This window comes from Mercenaria mercenaria, chromosome 2, assembly GCF_021730395.1.
Source record: "Mercenaria mercenaria strain notata chromosome 2, MADL_Memer_1, whole genome shotgun sequence".
NCBI lineage: Eukaryota > Metazoa > Mollusca > Bivalvia > Venerida > Veneridae > Mercenaria > Mercenaria mercenaria.
Window position 1 is genome coordinate 36,010,382 of NC_069362.1, and position 19,722 is coordinate 36,030,103.

General features: G+C 36.4%; 1 protein-coding gene across 2 annotated transcripts; it reads left to right on the forward strand.

Moving 5' to 3' along the window:
* Positions 1–527: 527 nt before the first annotated feature.
* LOC123563716 (zinc finger protein 62 homolog) lies at positions 528–19,381 on the forward strand. 2 transcript variants are annotated; one of them, XM_053535091.1, is made up of 5 exons: positions 528–598; positions 8,728–8,842; positions 10,990–11,140; positions 12,827–12,904; positions 13,172–19,381. In XM_053535091.1, the coding sequence occupies exons 2-5, from the start codon at positions 8,750–8,752 to the stop codon at positions 16,546–16,548; spliced, it is 3,699 nt and encodes a 1,232-aa protein (XP_053391066.1). In that variant the 5' UTR covers positions 528–598; positions 8,728–8,749; the 3' UTR covers positions 16,549–19,381. The 2 variants fall into 2 exon arrangements, with proteins under 2 accessions (XP_053391066.1, XP_053391073.1); XM_053535098.1 differs by having other exon boundaries at positions 8,731–8,842.
* Positions 19,382–19,722: the final 341 nt, after the last annotated feature.

Genomic DNA, 19,722 nt, shown 5'->3' on the forward strand with positions numbered 1-19,722 from the left:
AATGTGCAGCAGTTTTGTCAATGGTTTTAGAGGTCTCATGGATTCCTTCCCGCAAATGGTGGGCGATATTAATTTTTATGTCTTTAACAGTTGCTCTTCCCGTTTTTGAAGGAATAATTTTTTGTGCGTAGGATTAAATAATATCAAGGCCAACAGACGGTATGAAAATGTGGGCAAAATTGCCAAAAATTGAAGGTAGCAAAAAATAAGTTCATTGTTCATTACAGTTGTTTTCTACACTTGTTTGACTTGGATATTGATAAACTTTAGAAAACGAGTGCATTGCTGTATTTTTTTTTTGTAAAATTATATTCACAAAAATGCTTTTTCTACAATATCAGTTCCATATTCTCTTAGCAAAAAGTTAAATTAGTATAAACGCGTTCGCCCCCAAAACTAGACCTTCCCCGCTAGATACTACATTTAACTGTATTCTAAGAAGATAGTGTAACGACACACCAAAACAAGCCAAAACGCACCCAATTCAAATTTCCCTCGTATAAACAAATTTATTTATTAGGTTCAAGCTTCGCAACAACAAGGAAGATTTCCTCATACCTTGAAGATTTTTTTTTTTACCAGGATAGTCGTGAAAAGGGTAATTAAAAATGATCATTAAATAAAAAAAATCAAACTATAGAGTAGTACTAAGGACTGGGTGCAAACATAAAACAAATTAAACACGTTACTGCTGAACAATGAAATAAAAATGTTACTAGTCCATGTAGTCTTGGGTCTTCCAGACGCTTGCATGTCTCATTTGTGGCACACACAGGTGCCAGACACATAAATATTTTACTTAATAGACCTATATATATATATAATAGACTTAAGGTACCCAAGTTAGAGGGCTTCTGTTCAGTTAATACTTCGCAGATTGACAGAAAAAGAGTTCATTTATTGGAAGTATGTGGAAGTTTTAGCCGTTTCTTGTTTATTTCGTAGGAATCGATCAGAAATCTTGTTTGTATACATGTATAGAATGGACGTCGAAAACGACATGGATTGACAATCGAGGTATAAAGTGAAACTTTTCATCATTTCTTTGGTATTTGAGGGATTTTATTGAAATAAAAAGTGTTAACGCTTGCATTGATGCCTTCAAGTGGGGACCACAAAGAGAAAACCATGATCTGATCGATTCTTGCAGCAGTGTTCTTGTTTGTTCAGCATGATGTTTTTGTTCCGTTGGGTACCTTAACTATTATATACATATATAGGTCTATTAAGTAAAATATTTGGTTAAGTGTCTGGCACCTGTGGTGGCACACTGCAGACCTTCTAAACAAGTTATCGATGTTTTAATCTTAGAAAATTGTAGTTCTTTTTAACTTTGCACCTAATGAGCTTGCTTATCTTTTAACAGTCCATCTCAGACAAGTGCCTTCCAGTTAAAATCAGTAGGCAGTGGCTACGATTACGGTACCGTAATCCTAGCCTCCGGTTCTAGGATTACGGAAGTTCCGTATTCCTAGACAACCCTATGAGGATAGGCTAGGATTACGGAAGTATTTAAGAGACATCAAAAATATGTTAGGACATGCATAAATGATGTTGTAAACTTCTTATTTCACTTTATTAAAAGGCAGTGGCTAGTGAACCGGAATCGGTTCCCTAGACTGCGAACTTATTTGTCCGGAACCGGTTCTCTAAGCAAAATACCGTGCATAGACTAGGGAACCGGAATTTTATTTCTGTGCATAATACTGCCGAAATCCACTTTGTTTCTGTTGGTAAGTATCATGTGCATGTTCTTATCTTAATAAGTTACTTAATATTACCATTTCAGCAAGCTATGCCCTTTTATTTATTTGTGTTTACTGTGTCTCCAGAAGTGTACTCGCAGCATACTGTTCGTCATATTGGAATGATAAAATAAACTAGTACGAATGAATGCGAAATCGTCGACACTGGAGCCGAAATAAACTTGAAATTTAAACTTAAAAGGTATAAGACAATAAAAGAAACAATTAAAACAAAATAAGTAATTTCAGTATTGATTACAAATCTTTGAACGTGAAATGCCGAGGTGTTACAAACCAGTATTTAAAGTGATCAAAGAATATGTATGAAGTTTTAAGGGCAATTAAATTACACTGGGACCCCGTTATAACGCTGTCATCGGGGTCCAAGGTTCGAGACCCGCGGATCTAGCGGGGTTAAATTTATAACGCGGGTTGATCATATCAGCGGTAAATGCAATACCCCACCCACCGGTAATGTATTTTGGACGCTGTTTTATGTTAATAAGAAATAAGAATCGTATAAACGGGACATATATTTACCTTAAATGCTACTGAAAAATACATTAAAAGAATTACAACACTGTGTCATCTTCTCATTTTGTCGTGATTCTAAAAGAAAGTTAGAATTGTTTATCCCGGAAGTAAACATGTATAAGTGACTATAACGCTGTGTGAGCACTGCGCGGTCATGAGAATTACATACGCAATGCAATTGCACTTGGGGTTTATGTAACTAAAAGAGAATAAACCACGGACAGTCTTAAAAAATTTAATTTTGAATACATGAAGAAAATCGATAAATAAGATAGAAAATTGTTAAATCGCCGTCGTATATATACGATATTAAAAAGGGAGAACATTCTCAATATGGCTTTCAAAGCGTCGAATCTTCGCAAATTCCGATGAACTGAGAATGGTGAACGGCTGCATTTTATTACAAAACTGGGCATGTTTTTCGATTTTTTATTCACTCAAGTGTTCATGTCATCCGCTTAATTGGTGCAAACTTAATCGGTTTGATAGTTGACTGACCAATTTTACACGCTTGTTATGCAAACAATCTATTTTTGACACGGTACTGATTGCCTAATTGTCACATGTCTTCATGTATTCAAACTTTTAACAAAGCCGATACGCAAACAAGTAAGCCAGCAAACAATTATTGATTTTTGACACAGTTGTCATGGCAAAGGTGTTAAAGTACAATGTACAGGTACATGTAGTTTTAACGCTGGTTATGATCAAAAACATCCGTGGACTCGGAATTTTCTGGGGTAAAAAAAAAAATTATTTTTTTTTTTGTTTTTTAACCCAAGAAAATTCCGGAGCCAAGAACCTACCGCGTTATAACGAATACCGCGGTATATCGAGTAGCGTTATAACGGGTTTTCACGCATTCATTCCTACTAGTTTAAATCATTTGAATATGGCAAACACGGTATATATGCGGCGAGTTCACTCTGGGAGACAGTAAAGGCAGATAAATGCAAGGGCATGGTAAAATTAATTAAGATAATAATATGCATGACATTTACCAAGAAACAAAGTGGATTTCGGCAGTATTATGCATAGAAATAAAATTACGGTTCCCTAGCTTATGCACGGTATTTTGCTTAGAGAACCGGTTCCGGACGAATAAGTTCGCAGTCTAGGGAACCGATTCCGGTTCTCTAGCCACTGCCTTATTAAAATAGCGATTTTTGATGCCTCCCTTATTATTCCGTGTTATCTATCCTCCATTTTGGGTTATTATAATCTTAAATGCTATATTAATGGGGCCCGCGGAAATATTACAGAAATATGAGGGTAAAAGTTAGGTTTAAAAAAATATTCTATACTTTGATTTTTTTTTATTTATAACCATATTGTATGTTATTAAAGACCATTTGTGTTGATTTGATGACAAAAATTGCAGGTATATATGAAACATAGATAATTCTATAATATTTCCGCGTGCCACCATTAAGATTATACTAACCCAAAACAGCGGATCGATAGCACGAAATAATAGTGAAATAAGTAATTTTACAACGTCATTTATGCATGTCCTAACATATATTTGATGCCTCTTAAATACTTCCGTAATCCTAGCCTATCCTCATAGGGTTGTCTAGGAATACGAAACTTCCGTAATCCTAGAACCAGAGGCTAGGATTACGGTACCGTAATGGTAGCCACTGCCTAATCAGTAAGTGATTGTTGGGCAGTATTGATTCACTGTAGATGTGGAGGGTGCGACACCTTATGTACCAGGTCTTTTATGTACCACTTTGACACATAATGTACCACCTATATATTATATAGTAACTATCTCATAGTTTAGCACTGTGAATAGTTGATAATTAATGGGATGTAACTAATGTGCTAATTGGGGCTCAAATTCTCAATGATAATCTGCTGAAACAACAGTATTATTTTTTCATTTTATACACATGTCTTGATATGAAATGACTAATATGAACTTAGGTGCTACCTAGAAGGCAGAGCTCCCATGAAAAATCACCAGTGCCCCTATAAAATTAAAGGAGTGCTGCTGGAATTATCTGGAATTATGGATCCGTTTTAGGAAGTTTATGTTCTTTAAGATCTACCGTATAACCCTGTATTAACGCCCCCCCCCTAATTAACCCCCCCCCCCCCCCCCCCCCCCCCCCCCCCCCCTCCCCACGTTTTTTGTGGAAAATAAAAAAATCTTACCTTCAAAAATTGGTCCTAGATCCAACACAATAACATCCAGATAATAACAATTCTATAACAATACAAATGAATTTCAAAAAAAACCCACATTTTATTAACACAAACTTTTAAACACGTCAACAGGCATGGCAGAAATAAATCTACTGTGTGTAAGTACTGAATATGCTACGTGCAGGTAGATCCACATAAACATCTGGGTTCATAAACGCTACAGTATTGATCGAATTTAACTCGGATCACGTCACTCAGCGCGCGACTTTACACAGATTCCCAGTACGATGACGTATCGGGTTAATATGTCAGTGCATGAATAGGGGGGCGTTTATACGAGTTACTAACATTGTTTGGATCAAATTTTTCGTAAAATGCATCGCCCCCGGGGGCGTTTAAACGGGGTTATACGGTATTAAAATTTTAAGAATTGATGATAATTCATGATTTCTGAATGAATGTCTTAGAATGCATTGAGATTAAATCTTGACATGCGAAAACTCTACAAATATGCTATATACGACCTAAAGTCAAGAAAGTTATGGCTCTTTTTAGATGGAAGAATGTGTCCAACTTTAAGGCAAAAATACTGCTATGATAGACGTCTGGTTTGGGGGAATGAAAATCATTTACATGTACAAAGATTGTTTAAAACCCAAAAGACTAGCCATCTTTAAAAGTTAGTGATGAGAATTTTACCCAGAGAAAATCACTGTCTGCCAAAATTCTCGAAAACTCCTGTTTTATTTACTGAACTGCTAAGTTAACAGCCTATGACATTTTTATGGTTAATCTCTTAGCACGACTGGACTGGTATAGAATAGGAATGGTAGTAGGAGCCTTTTTGATTTTATTGATAATAGATAGCCAATAGTTTTTTTCCTAGTAATAAACTCTGGTCAGTGATTTTTAAGCATGTGGATGAAATATGTGAACGGGGAGAAGAGCATTATGTGCTTTTCACAGTTCAATGGCTATATATTTTGATCCCAAAACCATTTTTAAAAATAAGTTTTATCTACAGACAGTACATTGGAACCTGACATCACTAACAATACACTTGTTTAATTTCACATGAATGACTTTATTTTTTACAATGCTTTCAAAACTCATAATAATAAAAACTGAAATAAAAAAGAAATTTAAAAAAAACTTCTAGTGAGGATTGAACTCCCGACCTTTGGTTTTCAAGGCGAACTCGCTAACCACTGCACCAATGTGGAAGTATGACGTCATCAACACAAATTTAAGTATATATAATAAATTTCAGTTATGGCAGCGTGACGAAAATCGTTTCCCATTGAAAATATTGTATTTTATCTTTTTTTTCTTCGTAGAAAATGTATTTAGCACTAAATTCTTATTATCAGACGCTCATTTACATTTTTATTCAACATTCAAAGCAGTAAACGAAACGCTTTTGTCAACCGTAAACAGCAAGCGTCTACTGACATCTTACTGATTAATTACTATGAGCACTGTGTACTGGAAGAAACCCGAACAACACCGATTCCAAAAAAGTACCACGAATTTTCAACTCGATAGTAATTCTATACACATTTTTATTCATTTTCTTTTTCACACGTCTAACCGTAATGATCTGTTGTGGGACGCCCACATAAATAGGTCAAGTTGAAAGGCAAATCAAACACTAGGTTTCCTTTGCCGGAATATAAAGGTAAACTCCAAACCCCTTAAGTCAATAGCATATCAGACCCTTGTCAGACCACAACAGGAATATAGCTCCAAAATCTGGTCTCCATACACACAAACCCAAACAGAAGCAATCATGCCATTATCATCCACTGTCTTACAGGTTAATCTCCGCAACAACTAACTACTATAAACACCCCTTTTCCCCCAGGACTATAGTCCTATGGAATAATCTTCCACCTGACATTCCCTTTCTTCCAACTCTTGAGCAGTTTAACGCCGCTGTTTGCAACATTGAACACACTTCAGCATAACCTTGCTCTTCACCCCTGTTTTTATCTTTTAAATCACTAACAAATTTTCCGTTCTCTTTTATTTATGCCTGAATTTATTTTATTTCCTACTAACAGTCTTTGCGGCTGTTTTTAGCTCACCTGTCACAAAGTGACAAGGTGAGCTTTTGTGATCGCGCGGTGTCCGTCGTCCGTCCGTGCGTCCGTCCGTAAACTTTTGCTTGTGACCACTCTAGAGGTCACATTTTTCATGGGATCTTTATGAAAGTTGGTCAGAATGTTCATCTTGATGATATCTAGGTCAAGTTCGAAACTGGGTCACGTGCCGTCAAAAACTAGGTCAGTAGGTCTAAAAATAGAAAAACCTTGTGACCTCTCTAGAGGCCATAATTTTCAATGGATCTTCATGAAAATTGGTCAGAATGTTCATCTTGATGATATCTAGGTCAAGTTCGAAACTGGGTCACGTGCGGTCAAAAACTAGGTCAGTAGGTCTAAAAATAGAAAAACCTTGTGACCTCCCTAGAGGCCATATATTTCACAAGATCTTCATGAAAGTTGGTCAGAACGTTCACCTTGATGATATCTAGGTCAAGTTCGAAACTGGGTCACGTGCCTTCAAAAACTAGGTCAGTAGGTCAAATAATAGAAAAACCTTGTGACCTCTTTAAAGGCCATATTTTTCATGGGATCTGTATGAAAGTTGGTCTGAATGTTCATCTTGATGATTTCTAGGTCAAGTTCGAAACTGGGTCACGTGCCATCAAAAACTAGGTCAGTAGGTCTAAAAATAGAAAATCCTTGTGACCTTTCTAGAGGCCATATATTTCACAAGATCTTCATGAAAATTGGTCAGAACGTTCACCTTGATGATATCTAGGTCAAGTTCGAAACTGGGTCACGTGCCTTCAAAAACTAGGTCAGTAGGTCAAATAATAGAAAAACCTTGTGACCTCTCTAAAGGCCATATTTTTCATGGGATCTGTGTGAAAGTTGGTCTGAATGGTCATCTTGATGATATCTAGGTCAAGTTCGAAACTGGGTCACGTGCGGTTAAAAACTAGGTCAGTAGGTCTAAAAATAGAAAAACCTTGTGACCTCTCTAGAGGCCATATATTTCATGCAATCTTCATGAAAATTTGTCAGAATGTTCACCTTGATGATATCTAAGTCAAGTTCGAAAGTGGGTCACGTGCCATCAAAAACTAGGTCAGTAGGTCAAATAATAGAGAAACCTTGTGACCTAACTAGAGGCCATATTTTCCATGGGATCTGTATGAAAGTTGGTCTGAATGTTCATCTTGATGATATCTAGGTCAAATTTGAAAGTGGGTCACGTGCCGTCAAAAACTAGGTCAGTAGGTCAAATAATAGAAAAACCTTGTGACCTTTCTAAAGGCCATATTTTTCAATGGATCTTCATGAAAGTTGGTCTGAATGTTCATCTTGATGATATCTAGGTCAAATTCGAAACAGGGTCATGTGCGGTCAAAAACTAGGTCAGTAGGTCTAAAAATAGAAAAACCTTGTGACCTCTCTAGAGGCCATACTTGTGAATGGATATTCATAAAAATTGGTCAGAATGTTCACCTTGATGATATCTAAGTCAGGTTCGAAAGTGGGTCACGTGCCTTCAAAAAGTAGGTCAGTAGGTCAAATAATGAAAAAACGTTGTGACCTCTCTAAAGGCCATATTTTTCATGGGATCTGTATGAAAGTTGGTCTGAATGTTTATCTTGATGATATCTAGGTCAAGTTTGAAACTGGGTCAACTGCGATCAAAAACTAGGTCAGTAGGTCTTGAAATAGAAAAACCTTGTGACCTCTCTAGAGGGCATACCCTTGAATGGATCTTCATGAAAATTGGTCAGAATGTTCACCTTGATGATATCTAGGTCAAGTTTGAAACCGGGTCACGTGCCTTAAAAAACTAGGTCAATAGGTCAAATAATAGAAAAACCTTGTGACCTCTCTAGAGACCATATTTTTCAATGGATCTTCATGAAAATTGGTCAGAATTTTTATCTTTATAATATCTAGGTCAAGTTCAAAACTGGGTCACATGAGCTCAAAAACTAGGTCACTATGTCAAATAATAGAAAAAACGACGTCATACTCAAAACTGGATCATGTGGGAAGAGGTGAGCGATTCAGGACCATCATGGTCCTCTTGTTTAAAGTAATGGCTGCTGACATGTATTATGTCAGCAATAGAAATTATGTTTGAGTATATTACAAATGATCTTTAGTTTGCAGAATGTTAAGTAATTGCATTTGTTTTTAGCTTTTAAAAGGAAGATTATCACTTTCATTTTCATTGAAAAATAATGCTCTTTTCTTGATTTCAGCAGAAGATATGAGGAATTAAAGATGAAGATCTCAAGAGGAAGTATCATACACAACCAGTCTCCAGAATATAGAAGTGCTCTGCAGGAACTTATCAAGTTTGAGCTTCAAGCATTAGTAAGATTTTTTATTGTCTTACAGTGAGCACCTGTCCACTATTATCTTACAAATTAAAGTTTATAGAAGATCATGTTATTACAGGATGAAATGTAGTCTTTTGACCTTTTACACACCTGAAACATGCACGTGTATGTGAATATTGTAAAAATCAAAAGATCTATTGTGCAAGGATCTTTGATATTCTTCTTTCTTCTTCTTTTCGTTCGCGCATAGCGATATTACATGGTGCTGTGGTTCATTAAGAGAGTGCCAATGGCCCAGCACCTCTGTCTTCAACTCTCTAGGTTTCTTTCGGGATTACCTCACCCTTAGTTCCGAGTTACAACCCTATCCTGGGAACACAGGAGCTATTTGTCCTATAGCTTGGGGTCTGTTCATAGGCATCAGGGCGTGTCCACACACCGGTGGGCCTGGCATGCCACATGTCTGGGCGCAGACCTCCTTCGAGTCCCCTGCAGAGCTTGTCTGCAGAGAGGCTATGTACTGGCAGGGAAGACTTACGCACTCGGCTCCTTTTTCACCAGGCTAGCCAGTGGTGGAGGCTGAAAGCGGAAAGTGACAAGCACACAACACAAAGCACACCACACTTGACGCATCAGCAGACCAATTGCCACACAAGCTTTTATATGAATTGCAGATGTTCACTCTCTGAAAAAAAAAAACAATTGAAATAAAAATTTAGGACTTGATTTTAGTACATTTAGTGCTTAAAAAGAATATTTATATTATTTGTTTTTAATTGAGAGAAATATTTCATGTTAACTGAATTACATTTGTTTAAGTCTCTGCTCATACAATGAGATGTTGACTTTTCCCCACTATTTCCCACTTTTTTCCCGGGAAATACCTGTATTTCCCACTATTTTCCTGTATTTCCCGCTGTCCTGGTAAAAACTAGGATTTCCCGCTTTTATGCCAACCCTGAGATGTTGTCATGTCATTTTTATGCCCCCGGCATCTACTGATGCGGGAGGCATATAGTGATCGTCCTGTCCGTCCGTACGAGGTTAACCAAATGGGACCGTTTCGTCTAGCATCAATACCCCTTACTAAAATGACTTGATACTAATGCAGATGTAACCTGTGAACATTCCTCATCTTCAGACATCACCTGACCTCAGTTTGACCATGACCTCATTTTGGACTTAGGTTTTTTTATATAGGCCATCTCTTGGTTAACCAAATGGGACCGTTTCGTCTAGCATCAATACCGCTTACAAGAATGAATTGATACTAATACAGATGTAACCTGTGACCATTCCTCATCTTCAAACATAACCTGACCTCAGTTTGACCTTCACCTTGACCTCATTTTGGACTTAGGTTGCTTTATATGGGCCATCTCTTGGTTAACCAAATGGGACCGTTTCGTCTAGCATCAATACCGCTTACAAGAATGAATTGATACTAATACAGATGAAACCTGTGACCATTCCTCATCTTCAAACATCACCTGACCTCAGTTTGACCCTGACCTCGTTTTGGACTTAGGTTGCTTTGTATCGACTAGGATGCCACTGGGGGCATCAAGCGTTTATTGAACGCAGCTTCTTGTCTTCTGCTTTCCTTGAGGAAACAGTGCTTTCTTTTTTTTTTAGTGAAAAACAGACTTACCACTTCAGTTTCAACATTGACAGATTGACCCTTATTTTCTGTTTTGTAATTAGAATTTTTTCAAATATTTCACATTTCAATTAAATATTTTAGTGTTAAGGAACTTAAGTACATATGCATGACGAGTCTAGTAGTAACAAACCCTGCATCAGATATCTAGTTTCTGGGGTTGTAATTTTTAACATGATATGGGCTTACTGTAAGGCAGAATTAGGTACATGTATCTAGTTTCTGATGTGGGATAGGCTTTCTGGTATCAATCGCTGGGTGATGTGGGCTCACTTTTAGGCAGAATCAGGTATTTAGTTTCTGATTAGACATACATAACTTAGGGAATGCACTTGTCTTGTTTTATTGAAGGGCTGTATTCAACAATAAAGTCTGGAGTAAGAATCAGATGAAGGATTTTTATCATTGATATCGTCGAAACTTGCGAGTTTCAAAGAAGCAGTGTTTGAAATTTTTATTACTTTAAATGATCTTGTTCAGTGATATAGTCTTGAGGGAACTATTTTTTTTTTTCCTTTAAGGTTGAGAGGTTGTCGGCAACAGGAGAGGAAGCTCTTGTTCTTACTGCTAGTTGCCAGGATGGAACGTCAATGCAGTTTGGTTCCCAGAAAGCAGAGGGTTTCCTTAGAAAACAGCTCAGACTTGGTGATGATTTCCTCACCTACTGCAATGGTATGTAATACCTCACATTTCACACATATACAGTACTTTGATTTTACAAAACTTGATTTACAGTACAGTTGGAGGAGCAGTGTAGAATTTCTAGATGTTTTTAAGTATATTCACAGTAGATTTTTTTTACCCCAATATTCCCCATTAATTGAATTGAAAATTCAATAAATTTTCATCCATCATTAACCAAATATCAATGTGCTTAGTATATTAAATTACAGCATAAAGTGAGATAGATATCTAATAGCATTAAAAGTAACTCATTTGAAAATAGTTTTGACTTTTTTTAGCTCATCTGATTTTTTGGAGAAAAAAGTGAGGTATTGTCATCACTTGATCGGTGTCAACGTCGGTGTTGCCTGGTTAAGTTTTATGTTTAGGTCAGCTTTTCTCCTAAACTATCAAAGCTATTGCTTTGAAACTTGCAACACTTGTTCACCATCATAAGCTGACCCTATACAGCAAGAAACATAACTCCATCCTGCTTTTTGCAAGATTTATGGCCCCTTTTGTACTTTGAAAATATCAGATTTCTTGGTTAAGTTTCATGTTTAGGTCAACTTTTCTCTTAAACTATCAAAGCTATTGCTTTGAAACTTGCAACTCTTGTTCACCATCTTAAGCTGACCATGTACATCAAGAAACATAACTCCATCCTGCTTTTTGCAAGAATTATTGCCCCTTTTGGACTTGGAAAATCAGTTTTCTTGGTTAACTTTTATGTTTAAGTAAGCTTTTCTCCTAAACTATCAAAGCTATTACTTTAAAACTTGCAACACTTGTTCACCATCATAGGCTGACCCTGTACATCATCAAGAAACGTAACTCCATCCTGCTTTTTGCAAGATTTATGGCCCCTTTTGGACTTAGAAAATATCAGATTTCTTGGTTAAGTTTTATATTTAGGTCAACTTTTCTCCTAAACTATCAAAGCTATTGCTTTGAAACTTTCAACACTTGTTCACCATCATAAGCTGACCCTGTACATCAAGAAACATAACTCCATCCTGCTTTTTGCAAGAATTTTTGCCCCTTTTGGACTTAGAAAATCAGTTTTCTTGGTTGAGTATTATGTTTAAGTCAGCTTTTCTCATAAACTATCAAAGCTGTTGCTTTAAAACTTGCAACACTTGTTCACCATCATAAGCTGACCCTGTACAGCAAGAAACATAACTCCATCCTGCTTTTTGCAAGATTTATGGCCCCTTTTGGACTTAGAAAATATCAGATTTCTTGGTTGTTTTATGATTAGGTCAACTTTTTCTCTTAAACTATCAAAGCTATTGCTTTGAAACTTGCAACACTTGTTCACCATCATAAGCTGACCCTGTACATCAAGAAACAAAACTCCATCCTGTTTTTTGCAATAATTATTGCCCCTTTTGGACTTAGAAAATCAGTTTTCTTGGTTGAGTATTATGTTTGTCAGCTTTTCTCAGAAACTATCAAAGCTGTTGCTTTAAAACTTGCAACAGTTTTTCGTCATCATAAGCGGACGCTGTACATCAAGAAACATAACTCTATCCTGCTTTTTGCAAGAATGATGGCCCTTTTTAGACTTAAAAAATCATGGGTAGGACAATATTTCTATTATACAAAAAGATCAGATGAGTGTCAGCACCCGCAAGGTGGTGCTCTTGTTTTTACCTGTGATATATGTGTAATGTTTGTTGTGTTGTACACCAGATGAGACTACCCAGAGTTCAGCAGATGAGCTATGTAACTATGGAGAGGAAGATGTAGAAGATGCTGATCAGAAAGATGGTACTAATTTTAGAAGTTCATAATTCTGTGTTATTGTAAGCATGTAAAATTACAGCTCATGAAGTAGAGCAACCAACTTGCATTTCACTCTTTGTGTTGCTTTGAAAATTAATTTTTAGGTCAACTTAGACAAGTTTGCAAGTGATGAATACTAAGAAATATCATACGGAGTTGGTTACAAAAAATGATACATACATATATGATTCTATCCTGTAATGATGTTATCCTGTAATGTTAAATGATATTTTCATAAACTCTACTTTTCAGAAGTGGGAGAGAGTCCACAGAAGCAGACATCACCTCAGCTCCAGTATTCTCCCCATCGACAAAGGGAGAGAACTACATCTAAGAGAATTTCCTTCACTGAGGAACATCCAAAAGATAATTATGAGGTTTCTCAGAACTCAAACTTGTCAGAATCTGAGAGAAATGACAGTGCATCATCAGTGGCAAGTTTTGTCGAGGCCCAAGAGAAAAGTAAAGCCAGTAAGAGTAGTAAAAGTAATCTACAGTGTAAAATTTGTTCTAGACATTTCCGTTCTTACAAAACTTTGAATGTACATATGAGACTTCACATGGCAAAATCTTACAAATGTGCTGTTTGTGGTAAAATATTCACAATGAAGAAAAGTTATCAAAGGCATATAGAAAGTCATAAGAGACAGAATATGGGTAAATTGTTTGAGTGTGGGATATGTGATAAATCGTTTGCAGATTTGAGTGCATGGAAACGCCATAGAGAAATTCATTTAGAAGTAAGAAATTATTCTTGTAATCTTTGTGGAAAGGCTTTTGTTGAAAAATATTCATTACGTGTCCATCAGACCAGTCATTTCTACCAGACTGTAAAAACTGACAAAAATACAGACATCACGTCTGGATACTCATGTCATATCTGTGCAAAGTTATCAAAAACAAAAACTGCAATGAAGAAGCACATTTTGACACATTCTGCCAAGAAATATACATGTGAATTTTGTAACAAAAGGTTTTCTGTTAAGTACAGTTACATACGACACAGACGTATTCACACTGGTGAAAAACCGTACAAATGTGGTTTCTGTGAACGGTCGTTCTCCGACAGTAGTGCCTGGGCAAAGCATATTCGCACCCATACTGGTGGGAAACAGTACTCATGTGACCTGTGCTCAAAATCCTTCTATGATAAAACACTCTGTAAAACACATATGAAAAGACATCAAAGAATTGAATCGTGTAAATTGCCACAGTCTGAGAAAGTGGAAAAGAGAAATTTTGAAATTGTTTCAACAAAAATTGAAACTGAATTCGACAGTTCAAATCAGGTGAATGATAGTTTGGACTTCAAAAAATCTAGCACAGAAAACAATATTTATAATGAAGATTTGAATCTAAGGCTTGATGTCAGTGACAAGGAGTCTGAAGATTCCAGACTGCTAGATTCCGGGTTTGGTGCAGACCTTTTACCTGCACAGGATGAAAATATTTCTGTCAGAAGAGACAAAAGCCCTGAAAAGAAATACACATCAATTATTGAAAGTATAGGGTTAGATGAAAAATTTCAGACAGATTTTGTAGAAAGAAATATGCCAGCCAAGCCTCTAGAATCTGACAGTGAGTATATCTCAACAGCTTTTCCCGATGATGCCGACATTTTAGGCGAGGAAACAGAGACAGAAACTCAACCTGTTGAGCATGTTAGTGCTAAATATAGCTCAGTTACCCCTCAGAAACGGGGTGCATGTAGTTCACCTGTTAAATACACATCGCCTGAAACTTTCAAGTCTGAGAGAAAGTCTTCTCAGAGAAGAGCAAATATTGGGAAACTCATCCCAGATTCTCCCGCTAAATGTAAGAAATGTAACAAGAAGTTCCAGCAAGAATCTCTTCTTAAACAGCACTTACAGTTCCACTGCATGATGAAACTGTACAAATGTCGTTACTGTGGTAAACAGCTCACCACTAAGCAAAGCCTTATCCGCCATGAGCGTATTCATGTTGGTGACAGACCTTATCAATGTCACTTGTGTCAGAAAACATTTGCCGACAATTACGGCTGTATCAGACATATCAACACACATTTCAATAAAGAAAGCAGAAATACAACACCCGCCTCAAACAATGTTAGAGCATTGGTAAAACCAGTCTACGAGAAACAGGCATACCCAAGACATTCTGGTCAAGATATAAAATTTGACAAGTCCAGCTGTGTCACGAAGTCATTCTCTCATACACCTGGTGAGACATACCCTGGAGGCATTGATGTTCATGCTGACAAAACTGCAGTGGTTGATACAAGTAAATCAATAATTACTTCTAAGGAGTCCACTTGTGTTGAGAAACAAAATATTCTGGCCAGTGTGTCTGAAACTTCGTCAGTTGAAGCAAAAGTTAATCTAACAAATTCCAATGTAGCAACAGCAAATAGTGAAGGGAAGAAACATTACTATAAATGTTTCAGATGCTCACAATTATTCCCAAGTCAGCAGCTGTGCTTTGAACATATCAAACAGAAATGTGCTAAAAAAGGTGTTGAAGAAAAAAAGAGCCTCTCCCTCCCAACAGATGAAAAATTGAATAATATATTTCAGTGTATGCTGTGTTTGAAGATGTTTAGCAGTAAAGACTTTTGTCAGAAGCATATAGTTGAATGTCAGCAGTCAAAGGTATCCTCAGATTGTGTTATACAGTCAATGTTGCAAGAGTCCCTGGTTGACATTGACCTCAGTGGGAATATAAGCTCCGAAACTTTACCCAGGTTGCCATTCCCTGAAGTTACTGAAGAGCCAAGCTACCTGGATGTTCAAGGCAATCAAGATATTTTACTTTCTCTAAACAGTGTGACACAGTCTTCAGTAGATGATACTCAGTCTTCAGGAAATTTAACACAGTCTGCACAAAATATCACCAAGTCTGTACATGTTTCCCATTCTACTAGGAACTTAACACAGTCTACACAAATTTTAAATCAGACTTGTCCAAATGTTATACAATCTACACAAAATAAAACACAGTCTGCTAGACAGGTATCCCAACCAGTGATCAACTTGGCACAGTCTGCTCTAGCTGTAACCCAGTCATCTCCCAGTCAAGCTGTCTCATCCAGCACAGAAAACAGTGTAAGCAACTTGCAGAAGCAGAATACCTTGTTATTTATCCCATTAAGTCAAATGACTGGGCAAGGCTCTGCTGGCATCCGTTTACAGTCTCCAAACCAGTCAGCTGTGGCTATGCCTACATCCAACCAGTCATTTACCAATATCCAGCAAAAGCCTGTAGTAAACATTGGTGCAAGCAAATTTGTCCTAACTAGTCACAGTATAGGGCTTGTAGGAAACCCAGGTGTAACTGCTGTGCAGAATACAAAATCAGGGAAGTCAAAAAAGGCAAAGTCATCAGAAACAGATGTCAGTGAGAGAACGTGTTCTATCTGTTCTAAAGTATTCACAACTAAACATATCCTAAAACAGCATACATTAATTCATATGGAGCGTAATTTTGGTTGTAAATATTGTATGAAGAAGTTCCACAACAAGTATGGACGAGATCGTCATGAACGAATACACACTGGCGAAAAACCGTTCTCTTGTCCAACATGTAAAAAAGCATTCTCTGATAACAGTACTTACAGAAAACATACGTGGAAATGTTGTAGTGGAAAGTGAATCCCAAATCTTATTTTTTTTCCAATAGGAACTTTCTTGCTATAAGGTTATATTACAGATATGAGACCAGCCACAGAATTCAATCCTGCTTTTGCTTAACTAATTTCAAAATGGCACTCAGAAACAACCAGTCCGGTTGCTGGGGTTTTCAGGTATCCAGTTTAAGATTATGAATAAATTAACTTTGTGATCACAAAAGGTAAAGATAAAAAGGGATTTATGCAAAGCAGGCCCCAATTTCACGAAAAAACTTAAGTAATTACTTAGTTAAGTCTGTTATTTTAAAATCCTGCTATTGCTTAATTTATTGCTATGAAATGTTGAATTTTTTCTGTAACAGTGTATTTATAGCTAAATTACACTATGGTTAGTAGTATTTGTCTGCAGTACTTATTTCAGTCATGCAGATATATTTCTTTTTAATCACTATATAACAAACTTAAGTATTTGCTTAGGTATATTTCTTGTTTCTATACCTCGTTCTCTATAAAATTCAGAATCATTGTGTTTTGATCTACGGAATAGTCATTATACGGTTCTGATATAGATGAAAAAGTCAACATTGAAGACCCATAAAGGGCAAAAACAAGCATTTGAAATAACAGACTTACCTAGGTTCTTAAAAAATGTGAAAAAAAGTCAATACAGTCTAATTTCATTGCACGTTTTAAATGAAAGAGACACTTGATTTTATTTTATTGAAAATTGAATTACATGTATTTTATTTACACATCTTTTTTTTTTACATAAATCTAGTTGAGTGTTTTATTTGATGTGCTTAATGTGATAGTTGATATTTAAAAGAAACTATATACTGGTATGTTTTTATATAAATTTTGTAATGAATTTATTTTCTGTTTAGCAAAAATCTTTTGAAATATCTATTAAAGCCTGTGCATTGGACAAAAAATGTGTATGTGCAAGAGGAGTGTTACCTCTTTTTAAGCTTAAAGTGAAGTACTAACTAAACAGTTAGCCAATGAAACCATGCTAATTATTTAGCTAGTACTTCTAGTTTAATTTGAGAACTATAGTTTATAGACTTTATAAACAACATTTCTTTTCATGTTGCTTCATCTTGTGTTGAAGTATTTGTTTTGTTTTTTTACCTCACCAGAGCACAAAGTGCTCAAGTTGAGCTATTGTGACCGGTCATTGTCCGATGTTCGTCGTCGTGCGTCGACCGTCAACATTTGCCTTGTGAACACTCTAGAGACCACATTTTTGACCCAATCTTTATGAAACTTGATCAGAATATTAGTCTTGATGATCTCTAGGTCAAGTTTGAAACTGGGTCCTATGAGGTCAAAAACTGGGTCAGTAGGTCAGATCAAAGGAAAAGTTTGTGAACACTAGAGACCACATTTTTAACCCAATCTTTATGAAACTTGGTCAGAATTTTTTTCTTGATGATCTCTAGGTCAAGTTCAAAACTGGGTCATGTGGGGTCAAAAACTAGGTCACCTGGTCAGATCAAAGGAAAAGCTTGTGGACACTTTAGAGGCCACATTTGTGAGTCAATCTTTATGAAACTGGGTCAGAATGTTTGTCTTTATCATTTCTAGGTCAAGTGTGAATCTGGGTCAGGTGGGGTCAAAAACTAGGTCACTAGGCCAGATCAAAGGAAATTCTTTTCAACACTCTAGAGACCACAATTTAAGTTTGAAACTCATGGGAATTAGTCAGAATGTTTGTTTTGATAATCTATAGGTCAAGTTCTAATCTGGGTCATATGGGGTCAAAAACTAGGTCACCGGTCAAATCAAAGGAAAAGCTTGTGAACACTCTAGAGGCCACAGTTGTAACCAGATCTTTATGAAATTTAGTCAGAATGTTTGTCTTGATGATCTCTAGGTCAAGTTCAACTCTTGGTCATGCGGGGTCAAAAACTAGGTCAGTAGGCCAGATCAACTCTGGTGAGCGATGTATAGGGCCATCATGGCCCTCTTGTTTTAATTCTTGCTAGAAACTTACCCAAGGTACACCATACCATCATTTGCTTCCTGGAACTATTGCATCCTCATAAATATAGTGGAAAGTTACCTGAAAGAGAGACCCTAGCAAATCCAATATATTATGTTTACGCTGCCACTAGAATAATGAAAAAATACAAATAATCCTAGTTGATGGGACTACACTTTCTAATTTAAGAAATAGTCACTGGCTTCACCAACATTGGAAAATAGCTTGCTTATATCTGTATACATATCTGGAAGAAACTTGGTAATTTTTTAGATGTAATAATATTATGTTGTAGCAAAGTATTTAAGTGACATAAAGCCTCATTATTTATTTGAAGTCTCATCTGTGACTGCCTGAATTTCTACTTATATATTTGACTTGCAGTATGTATATGTATATATAGGGTAATTTTGATATATAAATCAATTGTGAATTGTAAATTCTTTGTACAACAGAACAATCCCCAGCATGGTTAGATCACATTAAATTGTAAAATTGATATCAGTTTGATTAAGCAAATCTGTTACACAGGTTTTCTTGAATTGTGGGGTCCAGGTACAAGTGATATAATATCATTCAAAAAGAGTTTAGGTGTGGTAATAGAATCTTTTTGAATTCTAAACTGTCTTATTATGCCTCTGAAGGTGGACATATTAAAATCGCATTGTCCATCCGTCTGTGTGTGCGTCCGTGTAAATTCTTGTCTGGGCTGTACATCTGCCATCCATAAATGTTCACAATGAGATGACGTGTAGTGTGCAAAACCCAGACCCCTAGCTGCAAGGTCAAGGTCAGGCTTAAAGGTCAAAAGTTAACAGTCTGTTTTGTGTCCAGTCCATAACTCTGTCATCCAAAAGGGAAATTTTGAAATAACTTGCAAAAATTTTACCATAAGGGACACAGTCGGCGAAAAGCCCCAGACCCCCCTAAAGAAAAAGTCACACTTGGGTTTTTAACCTGGTTTTTTGTCTGGTCCAAACCCTGCTATCAAGAAAGATTTAAAATTTTATTTGGCAAAAATTTTCCCCTATATGAAAAGAGACCCACCCCTAGCCCCAAAAGGTCAAGAAAAAAATTTAAAATCGAAGTTTAACAGGTCTGTTTTTTGTCGGGTTTAAAAAACCTGCTTATAAAGGGGTTTTTTTAAAATTATTTGGGCACTTTTTCCCCATTAAAATTTATTTATCAAGAAAGACCCGACCCTAGTTAAAG